The sequence below is a fragment of the Myotis brandtii genome, unplaced genomic scaffold (assembly GCF_000412655.1).
Source record: "Myotis brandtii unplaced genomic scaffold, ASM41265v1 scaffold176, whole genome shotgun sequence".
NCBI lineage: Eukaryota > Metazoa > Chordata > Mammalia > Chiroptera > Vespertilionidae > Myotis > Myotis brandtii.
Genome location: NW_005356519.1, coordinates 1,312,666 through 1,324,592, shown reverse-complemented (window position 1 = coordinate 1,324,592; position 11,927 = coordinate 1,312,666). Strand labels below are relative to the sequence as shown.

General features: G+C 35.8%; 1 protein-coding gene across 1 annotated transcript in view; it reads right to left on the bottom strand.

Moving 5' to 3' along the window:
* Positions 1 to 4,643: 4,643 nt before the first annotated feature.
* Positions 4,644 to 11,927, bottom strand: part of HCRTR2 (hypocretin (orexin) receptor 2) — a 99,396-nt gene continuing 92,112 nt past the window's right edge. The window contains exons 5-7 of the mRNA XM_005863299.2: positions 8,911 to 9,131; positions 7,103 to 7,224; positions 4,644 to 5,043 (exon numbers count right to left, since the gene is read on the bottom strand). Coding sequence (XP_005863361.1) covers positions 4,814 to 5,043; positions 7,103 to 7,224; positions 8,911 to 9,131 — 573 coding nt within the window. The 3' untranslated portion in view covers positions 4,644 to 4,813. The remainder of the gene's footprint in view (positions 5,044 to 7,102; positions 7,225 to 8,910; positions 9,132 to 11,927) is intronic.

The window sequence follows — 11,927 nt, the reverse complement described above, 5'->3', positions numbered from 1 at the left end:
TATAGATGATGTTTATCTCTCATGGATGTTTGGATGTTTCTATCTCTCTATCCCTCTCACTTCCTCTCTCTCTAAAGATTAATAAAAACATGTTAACAAAACAACAATATCCTCACCCCTGAGATAGCTAGCCCTTCTTGGGATTTTACTGAGAGCTTCACTTTGTCTTTAGAAACCACCCCATCCTCAAATCATATTTCTTATAAGGAGTCAAGTGTTTACCTTGCCCAGATATTTTAGTTCCATTTTTGATACCGGTTAAAATAAATATTGCGGAATAAAAATGAATTTAAATCAAATTCCTTGGTAGTTGAGTCTATCATGTCTCAGAAGCATTTAGGTAAATGAAAAGAAGAAAATATACATGTTTAAAATTTATCATTAAACTTAAAATAATGCTAAAAGTTTTTTATATAATGACCAAGAAAAATAAATTACTTAATTATGTAAATGCTATACTTACTATTCTAATAATAAATTAAAAATCACAAGGTCATCATTTTCTCTAAGTCTCTTGACTCAGATAAAAGGTCCAAAATTTAATGATCTATATACATATGTGGATTTACATAATTTTTATGAAGTATTTCTATATTAATCTTAACCATCTTTATTACAGTTCCTGCTCTTAAAACAACATTAAAAACCTTTTATATCATGATTATCCCTGGTTATATAACCTTATTGAGAAAAATATTTGGTTATTAAGTACTGTACCAGAGGGCTTAATTTAATCCTTAACTGCAAAGATTTGACACTAGTTATGAGTGAATATCCAACTTATCAAATCAACAACAGGATTTTTCATACAATACAGAGGACAGTGTGAATGTGATTATTGAATTCTCAATATGGTTTTTACTTAAAAATTACATAACGAGCATCCTTCACAGTAGTTGGTGTGCTATCACATTGGATTTAATAAAAAAAATTCTTCATGAAGACACAGTAAATCAGGCATAAAGAACTTTAAGTGTATAAGATAATTATTAAACAGGTGACGTTACACACATGGGACACAACAATTAGAGAAATACATTTCCTGGAAAACTTAAAGACACTCTAATTCCAAAGCTTGTAAAGAAAATGTAAGATAATAGAAATATGTGGCTTTTTGCCCCCTCTTTAATTGCAATAGTCTCTAGAAAACAATCCCTTTGAATTTTGGGAGATGACAGTGTTTTTCATGCCATGGCAGTTCGTTTTTCTGTGGTACATAAAGTAATAGAAGAGACTTACTAGTACATTACTAGTATTTCCTTTGTTTACATACGGTCTTTTTAAAAAATCTATTATTTTGCTTCATGCCATTTGAAAACTAATTTTGTGCATGACCTAATTGAATGTACTCTTCTTTTGACTTGAAACTTATAGGAAGTAGAAAAGTCATCTGTTATAAAATTAGCTAGAATTGAAAAGCTTTCTAAATTGTAATGACTATTCAGATTTTTTGAAATGCAAGTGATTACTATTATGCTTTATATCAAGTGAAACATTCTATTTTTACACTAGTATTAAAATAATAATAGCCCTCCTCATGATTTGTGACCAGTAAGTATCTTCGGATTTTGTCATTCTGATATTTCAGGTTTATGTATATCCAAATTATGTTTATAGGCATATTTACCTGTATCTTTATTAAAACAATGTACACTGAGAATGAAATTCAATATAATTGTGCGTAACACATTTGCAATTAACCCATCAATGATTTCTAACAGTTATTTAATATCTAAGAAATGCCCCAAGTCCTATTTTGCCAAGAATAAATTCACCTATTAAACTTTTCATGGGTTTGCAGGAATTCAGAAACAATAAAAATCAAATGGATTCATACTAGATAAAATTATCTCATTCTATTGATAACAAATTTCAGTAACATTAATGACATTTTACATTAAACCTTTGAAATATAAAAAAGATACATATTTTATGTATAGCATAAAATAGTCACAACACATTCTTCTTATAAGACATCTTCTCATTTGTGTTATTAGCACATAATGAGGTAAGGAGTTGACCCTTTGTTCCATAAATTGGCAGGTTTGGGGAACACCTATTTCTTTAATTTGCTCCATTAAGGTAACCATTAAGATAAGAGGATTTAAATCCAGACCTCTTAGAAGGATTTGTATATGAATGTATTGAGAGCAATGTGCACAGTCTATTATTCAACTCCCTCAGTTTCTCATAAAAACTGATGTTTGATTGCTTTTCTTCCCAGGTAATATTTATTCTTAGAAACTACTTCCAAAATGTAGCCTTAATAACTTAGTGTAAAAAAGTTGGAAATGGGAAGTGTTTTTATTAGAAACTCGCCATCCAGGTAGCCATAAAGCACACATGGACTGTAAAATCAGTCTTCTTTCACACTGCACTTGTAGCTCAGGGACAATTGTTTCATAAACTGTAATCTCTTGCACTGAGATGACATTGGGTGACATTCAACACTGGTACTCAGCCTCTTCTTTCAGACCTCCAAGCAGGCTGGCAGTGGTCCCTACTGTAGAGAGCTGTGCAGTAAAACACTTTCTATCACATGGGATGATAAATAGGTGCCAGGTAGTATTATTTGGAGCAGTGATTTGGTTCTCAGATTTTAGGATGCTTCAGAGTCACCTGTAGGGCTTGTTAACCCACAGATTTCTGATACCACCCTCAAAAGTTTATGATTCAGCAGATCTAGGATAGGGTGGAAATTTGCATGTCTAATAAAATCTCAGGTGATGCTGATGCTGATATTTCAGGAACCACACCTGGAGAATCACTGATTTAGAACAAAGGAATTCTGACTTCTGAGTCTGTCCTTGGCACACAACCACAGAAATATATTCTCTCTCTCTCTCTCTCTCTCTCTCTCTCTCTCTCTCTCATTCCTCTCATTCTTAAATGATAAACAACAACAAAAAAACTAGATATATTAGGGTCTAAAGATTTACCTCTTACTCTGAGATTTTACGTAGCTATTAAGGCATGTTATCAATAGTATCTGAAGTTATCTTCAAACTATTTAAAGTGCTAGCTTCTTTCACAATCTGAAAATTACAACTCCCCCTTTCATGCAGCATAAATAAGAAAAAAGTTCTCAAATGTACAAAGGGGAGAAAGAAGAGTTACAATACTTTGATTTTATTGATATTGTTTTGCTAACTAGTAATATAATTTCAATAAACCTCACGTGAGAGTAGTTTTGCTTTAAGTAGTAAAAAGCACAAGGTAGTCCCCGATTCTAAAATTTGAAAATGACTCGTGTATAATTTGGTTGTATTACTTCTTTCGAAAAGTGATGAGTTGGGTAAAAGCAAGAAAAGAGGATAATTTTTATCTTGTATGGAAATCTTTCTTAAATATTATTGTCCACATTTTTGTTTCAATAAATAAGAACACCCGCTCTTATATGAGAAGAGCAAGTTTTTACGAAAAGGTTTTTTACTTTCCATTTAATTTTGAATCAGAAAAATTCTGCAGAAAAACAAATTTGAACTATTCAGTGCTTTGAACCCCAGAGCTTACATTTGTACAAAATATACTGCGCTCCTATCCATCGGTGTGTAGGTTAAGAGCAAGCCCCTCCATTAGTCTAATCACCTGGCTTTCAGCCGCAGGCCTAGAGGCATTCACTGACATCAACAATGTCGCTGTAATTAAATAGAAACAAAAACAGTGCCAACCTTGGTAGGAACAGCATCCTGGGTGTCGCTGCTCTGTTGGTGTGGGAACCTGTCCCCCAGGACGCTTTGCTGCCTTGCGGACTGGATCAGCCTGCTCCCTCGGGAGACCTGAGCGCTTTTAAAGGCACATTTATATCCACCCCCACCTCATTCCCTAGCACACAGCGCAGCTGGTGCTTTCTGGTAGGTGTTTGATCAATGTTTACGGGATTTAAACAAAGGCAAATGTTTACCATCAATTCTTCATGGTATTAACCTGTGGGATAGGAAAGCCAGCTGGGATGTAGTGGTCCACTGCTTTCCTTTGCAAATTGCATTCCTCATGGAATCCACCAAGGCCGACTACATCATTTTCACTGGTTAGAAGAGTACAATGATGTGACTTTACCTTACTCTTAAATGTTGAAGTCTTAGAGATGGAAATTATTATGTATTCATAGTTACTCCAAAATCTTTATTCTAACACTGTGTCTTACTGGCCATATGTTGAGATGAGAAATGTTAGCAATGGTAAAGTTACAAACCTGAGAAAATTGTGTTACTGAGTGATAGAATTCATGAAACATAAAGTTTAATAGTATTACTTTTATGTAGTTTTGGAAGGTAGCTTTTGAGTTATCTAATATAATATGCTATTCTGTAAATAAATATTCTCTCAGATGTCACATCAGAATGACAGTCCCTTGTGATTCTTTTTTTTTTTTTTTTTTGAAACAATGAAGTCAACTACCATGTCTTTAATTCAGTTAGTCATTGCTACTTCTTTTAGTTGCCGAAAGGAAATTACAGGAGAACTTTGGGTCATTTTTAGCAACCAGTTTGAATGTGAAATTGAAATAATTCAAATTGGAAATACTTAAGCATTTAATTCACACAAAGCATAATACAGGAAACTAAAAGTGAAATAGCCTGAAATTAATTCAGTTGAAAGTTAAACGTCTAACATATTTAAATCAATCGTTGAGAACTTAGTTTAAACTGACTTTTATTTCCAAAGAGCAATAGGTTTTTCTTTTGCAAAAAAATGGGTCCACAAAGTAATTTTAGCTTCAGATGGGTCAGATCATAAAATTTCCGTGAACAGAGATTTCAAAAAAAAGGAATCATTTTACTCAGGCATCCTTGTAATGTAAATCAATATTCTACCAGTTTTGAAGCAGCCCGGCCCCATTGGCTGCTGGGAGTGTGCTTATGCTGGTGAGCACGACTTGCTCTGAGAGTTTTGATATGTTATCAAAGTTGCTGATCTGGGTGGTCAGAGACTTTCTGCTCTCTGTGCTGGTCCGCCCCCTGGCGAGCCGATCCTCCTGGCGATGGTGAACGCCCAGGCAACAGCATGAAAATGCAGCTTTAAATTCCTCTCGAAATTTTCCTGGCAAACGGGGGAGAATGAAAGGAAAAAGAATCGTGCGTAAATATGCCTTAACAAATCATGAGTAGGGTACAACTGAGTGGCTCCCTTGAGCCAAACTAACAATGAGGTGCCACATTTTGCAAAGATGGGGAAAATAGGAAAAGGAAATTGCGTTATGGGAAGCTTGGTAGACTCTTGAAACAATGAGGTATTTTCATAAAATAATGAGACTGCTTTTCATGCTTGTATTTGGGGTCTGTCTCATTCCTTGTATATTTGTGAGTGTGTGTTATTTTTTAAGTAGTTAACTATAATAAAAGTGATCATCAGTAGAAGAATGTCCAGAAATACTTAATAATTTCAAAAATGATAAAACTTATGTTGCACACAGCCGAAACTACACAGACTTACCCCTTTTACTCAGAAGAAACTGTTCTACTGAAACAATCAATTGAACAAAATATCTAGAAAAATATCTTAAAAGATCTACAAAGTCTAAAGTTTTATAATCTGCAGAGGCAGAACAACACTTAAAAAACACACACACCAACTTTAGAAGTTACTCCTTGTCTTTAAATTACTGACACGGAATTGGAGAGGTAGGAAAATGAAACAATAACCTTTTTCAGGGTAAATGGCAGTGTTGGGAATTACAATTTATTTTTTCTGAGCCTCAATTACCAAATTGGGTTATTGAGTGATTAAATGTGAAGATGAAGGTTAAGGGATAATACAGCAGCAGGAACCTAAGTCCCCAGTGATTATCAGCTCACTCTTAACCACATAATAGCATTTTGACTTGTTCTGTGGCTTCTGTTTCAAACATTTCCCCTTACAACCTCCTAATAGGTTTTACCTGCTTAGTGCAAGGCTCAGCGCTTTAGGCATCCCTAACCCCTTGCCAACTGCTTCCTCACTGCTTTCTAAGTCACAGTTCCACTTGCCCCTTCTCCCTTCGAACAGCATGGAGCAGTCTTATCTGGTTGTCTCAGACCGAATGTAGTTTTTGTTTTGGAAACTGGAATGGGGTGTGGCAGGGAAGGCAATGAAAAGGGGCACCTGGACACAAAACAAGCCTCCCACACATACCACCTGATTTTCTGAAAGCTGAACTAAAACAGATAACACATATATAGGGTATGTGCAATGTTTGAATAAAAAGTTATTTTTAAAGAATCTTATTGACTGCTTTTTTTTATTTTTATAACCCAGAAGGCCAAATATGAAGTTACAAAATGCACATACTTTATTAAGTGTGCAATAAAGTAAATCACTTATCGCTCCATATATAATTATCAGATATTTGGAAGTAGAAAGGAAAAAGAAATAGCTAACCAGTTATAGAATGAGACAATGTAAAGATGTAGCTAATTAGAACACAGTTCTAAAAGTCAATCAGACAAAATGTTTGGAAATAAAACAATAATTAGCTAAATAATTTTAATCATTGTATGGATTCATAAACAGGTTAAATAAGTTACAGATATGTGTGTGTGTGTGTGTGTGTGTGTGTGTGTGCGCGCGCGCTACTTAGCTTAGGTGTTATTTAGGAGGAATATCATTTTTTGTGGTCAGTGAGGAATCTTGAGAAAAACCCAAGAGATGTTACACACAAGATTAATGTGAATAGAAAAGTTCCTAAAAGTGGAAGGGTTCCAATTCAGTCTCAATTAGGCTACAAATGTTGGGCAAGGAGATAATGTAACATGGCTATTTTATTTTCAGATAAACTTATTTTACATTTTTAGAAATTAACGTTTAATGTAGGACAAGCAAGATTCTGTGGTATTCAGGTCTCACAATTTTCACTTTCTTCCTATTTCAACATTTCTTCTAAATTTTATGGGGGGGGCGGGGGAATCCCTTAGATAATTTTTTTCTGTTGATCTAGGTAATGTGTTCCTGCTCATAAGGAGAAAACCTCAAGAAAAATCACATCAGTAAAAAAAAAAAAAATTCTCACTGTATAGCACCTAAGCTCTTCATCTAGTTCAAGAGTGTTCACAACCTCTGGTCATTGGTCCCTCACCCTTGGTTAGAACTATGGCTTATATAGAAGAAACAGTTGAAAACTTACCACTGAGAAAATTATAAATAATTGGGTTCACAGCACTATTGGCATATACAAGCCAGTGTGAAAATGTAAACCAGGCATACACAGTCTCTCTGTCTTCTGCGTGAGTAAACATCCCAAATACTCTGTAAGCAAAGAAAGGACAACAGGAAATCTAGTGTGATTCTGGTGAGTATCTTTTCAATAATTACGTTATGCAAGAGCAAACAAAGAGATACACATTTGAAGAAAATGTGTGTGCCAAAGAGAACAATGATTTTTGAGGTTATTTATTTATTTATTATGTGGGGAAAAAACAGAATGCTCAAAAAATTGAAAATATTTTAAATTAAACATGGACTTTCTCCTTAGAAAGCAATTTCCTTTCCTTGAAAAGGAAGGTATTTAAGTTGGAAGAATAAGAGAAATATTGTGGACGTGTAGGTATTTGGAAGTAGCTAAAGGAAAGTACAAGTGCTGAGATGCAGGAAATCCAAATGAGCATTCCAGAGAGCAGTAAATCTAATTTTCATTGAATTTAGATGGACTAAAATAAAAGTACAAAAAAAAAAAAAAAAAAAAAAAAAAAAAGAAAGAAAAAAGCAAGGAGAAAATTCATCCAGTTTCACAGCATATTTACAAAGTTCTTAGGGGCTGAAAACGTCATTTGGCAAAAGATCACAATAAATGTGTATAGGATTGCTATGGGCAAGAAAAAATAAGAAGGAAAACACGGAAAGATATGGAGAGTCAAGTCGCTCATTTATTTGTGAGCCAGTGTATGTCTCAAGGACCCAGGCGGCTGAAATCTTTTACATTTAACACTGTGCCTGCAGTTAACAATGTTACTAAACAAAAGTGCATTTTCCACTTTTCCGCCATTGAAAAAGCCACAAAGCAATCAATAAAAGGGCCAAAGAGAATGAGAAATCTTTGCAGCTGATTCTACCACCTTTTGTCTGTGCGACTCCAGCCAAAGCTCTCTCCAGAGTCCCCAGCTGCGAGGAACATGATATTGACCCTGAATCAGGGAAAAGTGAGAGCAGCAAACCTAGTTGTAGTTCTAAGTCTATTATAAACAGAATTAGAATTACTTTGGGACCAGTCTACGTGCAGCGGTTCTGATGATTCCCAATAAAGTTGGCTGGCCATGAAGTTCAAGTGTACCATTCATTGCTCCTGCATCGGCTGTGTTTGCGTTGATCAATTGTGTTAACTTAAATGCGTCTGCAATGTAACACATGACAGACTTTCTCTGGCTGAAAAATTTTGAACTGATTTTTTAAAAATTAATATTCACCCTGAGCTTGATTCAATGACTTTAGGAAATGGATTTTCTTTCTGTTTAAACATTCAAACACAGTATGTGTCATGAGTTCATTTTTTTGTGCATGTGCTCACAAATATACTTTTAAGCATAACTAGAATGCTAACAAAACATTCTTATCTCTTTTTTGACTTGAGATGGAATTCTGTCACAATTCCCCATGTCTTTGAAAACTTTGGAAAATTCATTTGTTCTGATCAAAAGAGAACTCCCCGCTGTAAATGAGTTCTTTTGCATTAGAACTTTTTTTCTGCAATTAGATTGAAGAGATCAGGGAGCATCTGCTTTGTGTCTGCCATTCAACAGAGAATTTGCATGGACAAGAGCATTTACAGTCTGAGCACTCCAAATGGATGTTTGCCTTACCTGCTGGTAACAACAATACAGTTATCAAGCCTGACAAGCTATCTATGCAGAGGGCTTCAGTTTTTCTCTTTAAAAAAGAAGTTCTTAAGAAGCAAGAAATGACAGGTCACTTTATTTTCAAATAATAGGTAAACTTTACCTCTTTAGCACGTTGAGGATGCTAATTGGTAGATAGCAAATTGCAAACACCAAAAGCACCACCATCAGCATCCGGGCTGTTTTTCGTCTGGCTCGGATCTGCTTTATTTCAGCAGCCACGGCGCTAATCCTGGACTTGGTCTGCTGTCCTGACCCTCGAGGCTGTGAAACAGGCTGCAGGGGCTTCCATTTCCTCTGAACCACAGATGATGTGCCAGGGATCTGAAAGAAGCGGAGACCCTCTATTGCTATCTGACTTCGGAAAGTTCCACTTTGGAGAAGTAATTATACGACACAGTAAGGAGGAGCGTGTCCCAGACACCCGTGGTCTGAGAGGTTCAAGAGCCTGTTTCCCTAGAATGTTTGAATGGAGCATGTTCTTGAATAATGCGTCCAAGTGCCAAATAGGAGTTCAAATGGGAAAAAAAATGTGGAAACACCACACATTTGTCAAGGTCTAAAAAGAGCTACAAATGGAAAAGCTATCGCTTTATTAAAAGAGAAGTCATATATCCAGACAATGGAATATTATTCAATGCTATAAAGAAATCAGCTATCACCCTAGCTGGTTTGGCTCAGTGGATAGAGCATCGGCTTGCAGACTGAAGGGTCCCAGATTCGATTCAGGCCCAGGGGCACACGCTCGGGTTGCAGGCTTGAAACCCGCCCCCCACTCCCAGTAGGGGGCGTGCAGAAGGCTGCCGATCAATGATTCTCTCTCATCATTGAGGTTTCTATCTCTCCCTCTCCCTTCCTCTCTGAAATCAATACAAATATATTTTTTAAAAAGGAAATCAGCTATCAAGCTATAAAAAAGAGAAACGTTAAATGCCTATTACTTAAAGAAGTCAATCTAAAATTGCTACATATATGATACAATTACAATACACCTTGGAAAAGATAAAACTATGAATACACTAAAAAAGTCAGTGATTGGCTAAAGGGGGAAGGGATGAATAGGCAAGTATAGAGGATTTTTAAGACAGTGAAAATACTCTGTATGATACCATAATAATGGATACATGTCATTATATATTATACAATGTATTTGGATACAGTGTCCAAACCTATAGAATGTACAACATCAAGAGTGATCCATAAGGTAAACTATAGACTTTGGGTGGTTATGATGTGCCAGTGTAGGTTCATCAATTGTAACCACTCCTCTGAAGAGTGTTGATAATGGGGAAGCTGTGCCTAAGTGGAACTGGGACAATTCCCAGTATCTTCTACTCAACTTTGCTGTGAGCCAAAATCGCTCTAAACCAGCGGTTCTCAACCTGTGGGTCGCGCCCCCTGAAAATACATCCTACATATCAGATATTTACATTACGATTAATCACAGTAGCAAAATTACAGTTATGAAGTAGCAACGAAAATAATTTTATGGTTGGGGGTCACCACAACATGAGGAACTGTATTAAAGGGTCGCGGCATTAAGAAGGTTGAGAACCACTGTGACAAAATAAAAACAAACTCTTAATTTAAAAAAAAAGAGGGAAATGAAAACTGGCTAAAACAGTAAAGGGATGACAACCCCATTATCTTCTTAGGAATCCTGGTTCAGCTCAGATACCGAAGTTTAAAGAGAAGGAAAAACGCAGGTAACTGCAAGCCACCTGAATGGATTTTTCATGTATCACTACTGCCATCTGCTGCCAGCTGGAGAGATAGGACTTAGCTACCTTTTGCTTTTTATTAGGTTTTTCGGCTTCTCAAGTTTGGCCCATGCAAACCTTTGAATGAAGGGAGGAAAAAAAATTCTTTGTTGCTTACTATGTATTGTTATGAAATTGCTTGAAACCAGTTTTATGGTCTGGCCCTTTAACATGCACACAAAAACACTGAGAATCCCTTGTGGTCTTACATTAACATTTCAGATACCTGGAATTTGTAAAGACAGTTATACAACTTGTACTTTTCCATTTCTTTTCAAAGTTACTTGATAAAAGCAGGGAGTCCCTCCAAGTATAATATTTTCTTAATTATAAGCTCATGGAGATTGATAGGGTTTAGTGAGCAAAACAATAAAATTCAGCATGTGTAATTTTTTTAAAAAGGAAAATGTGCCAGCAAGCACACCATACGGCCATCTTAGTTCTATTAAGATCATTCAGCTGTTGCTTTTATGTCTGTGCTGCAAACCCCGACAGATCAATGTGTCCCTGTGGCCTCTCCGAATGGATGTTGGATGGGTTTTGTTGCTTTATACATCACAAGATCCAAGTGTGTTAGATAATTTCTAATTTGAGAAGAGACTTTTACTTTGATGCTCACACAGATGGATGAACATGATGCTCCTTTTGGCCATAACTATTCTCTCTCAAAAAGAAGCAAAAGAAGTTAATAGAAACCTGCCCTCAATTAGAAAAAAAAATAGATAATGATTTATCTTCTGATTCTACCTATCCTGTCATGAAGACTAACCTTTTCATATAGGTCCCCTCAAAATTCTTACCATTGGTTGGCAGGAGGCAGGAGCTGAGAATCTTTCCTATTCTGTGAGTCTCTTTTTAAATAGACATTTAAAAGTATAATGGCATTGGAAAGTTCCAGAAGACCTTTAGTATGAATAACTCTATAAATATCTGCTAAATGGCCTTGAACTGTTTTCAAAATGATCTCTGAGAGATCACTTGAACCTTAGCAGTTGTATTATTGAGTGTTCCCCTGAAGGAGAGGTTCAACAGTCTGCATCTGATGACTTCTGCAACCATCAGAAACAGTCCCCATGAAGGGGCTCTGTCCCAGGGAGCATGGCTCTGGTCCCTGTCACCAGGAAAAAATACAAAAAGATGTGATAACATCTCCTCTTGTTTCTTGGCTAATTTAGTTAAAGGTTTGTCATTATCTCTGATCTTTTAAAAGAACTTTCCATTTTATTGAATGTTTTTGTTTTTATTTTTAATAAAGTCTGCTTAGTTATTTATTTAGGTGCAGTTGTTATACAATATTGTATCAGTCTCAGGTGCACAACATAGTGATTCAACATTTATAGACCTTACCATGTGATCACCA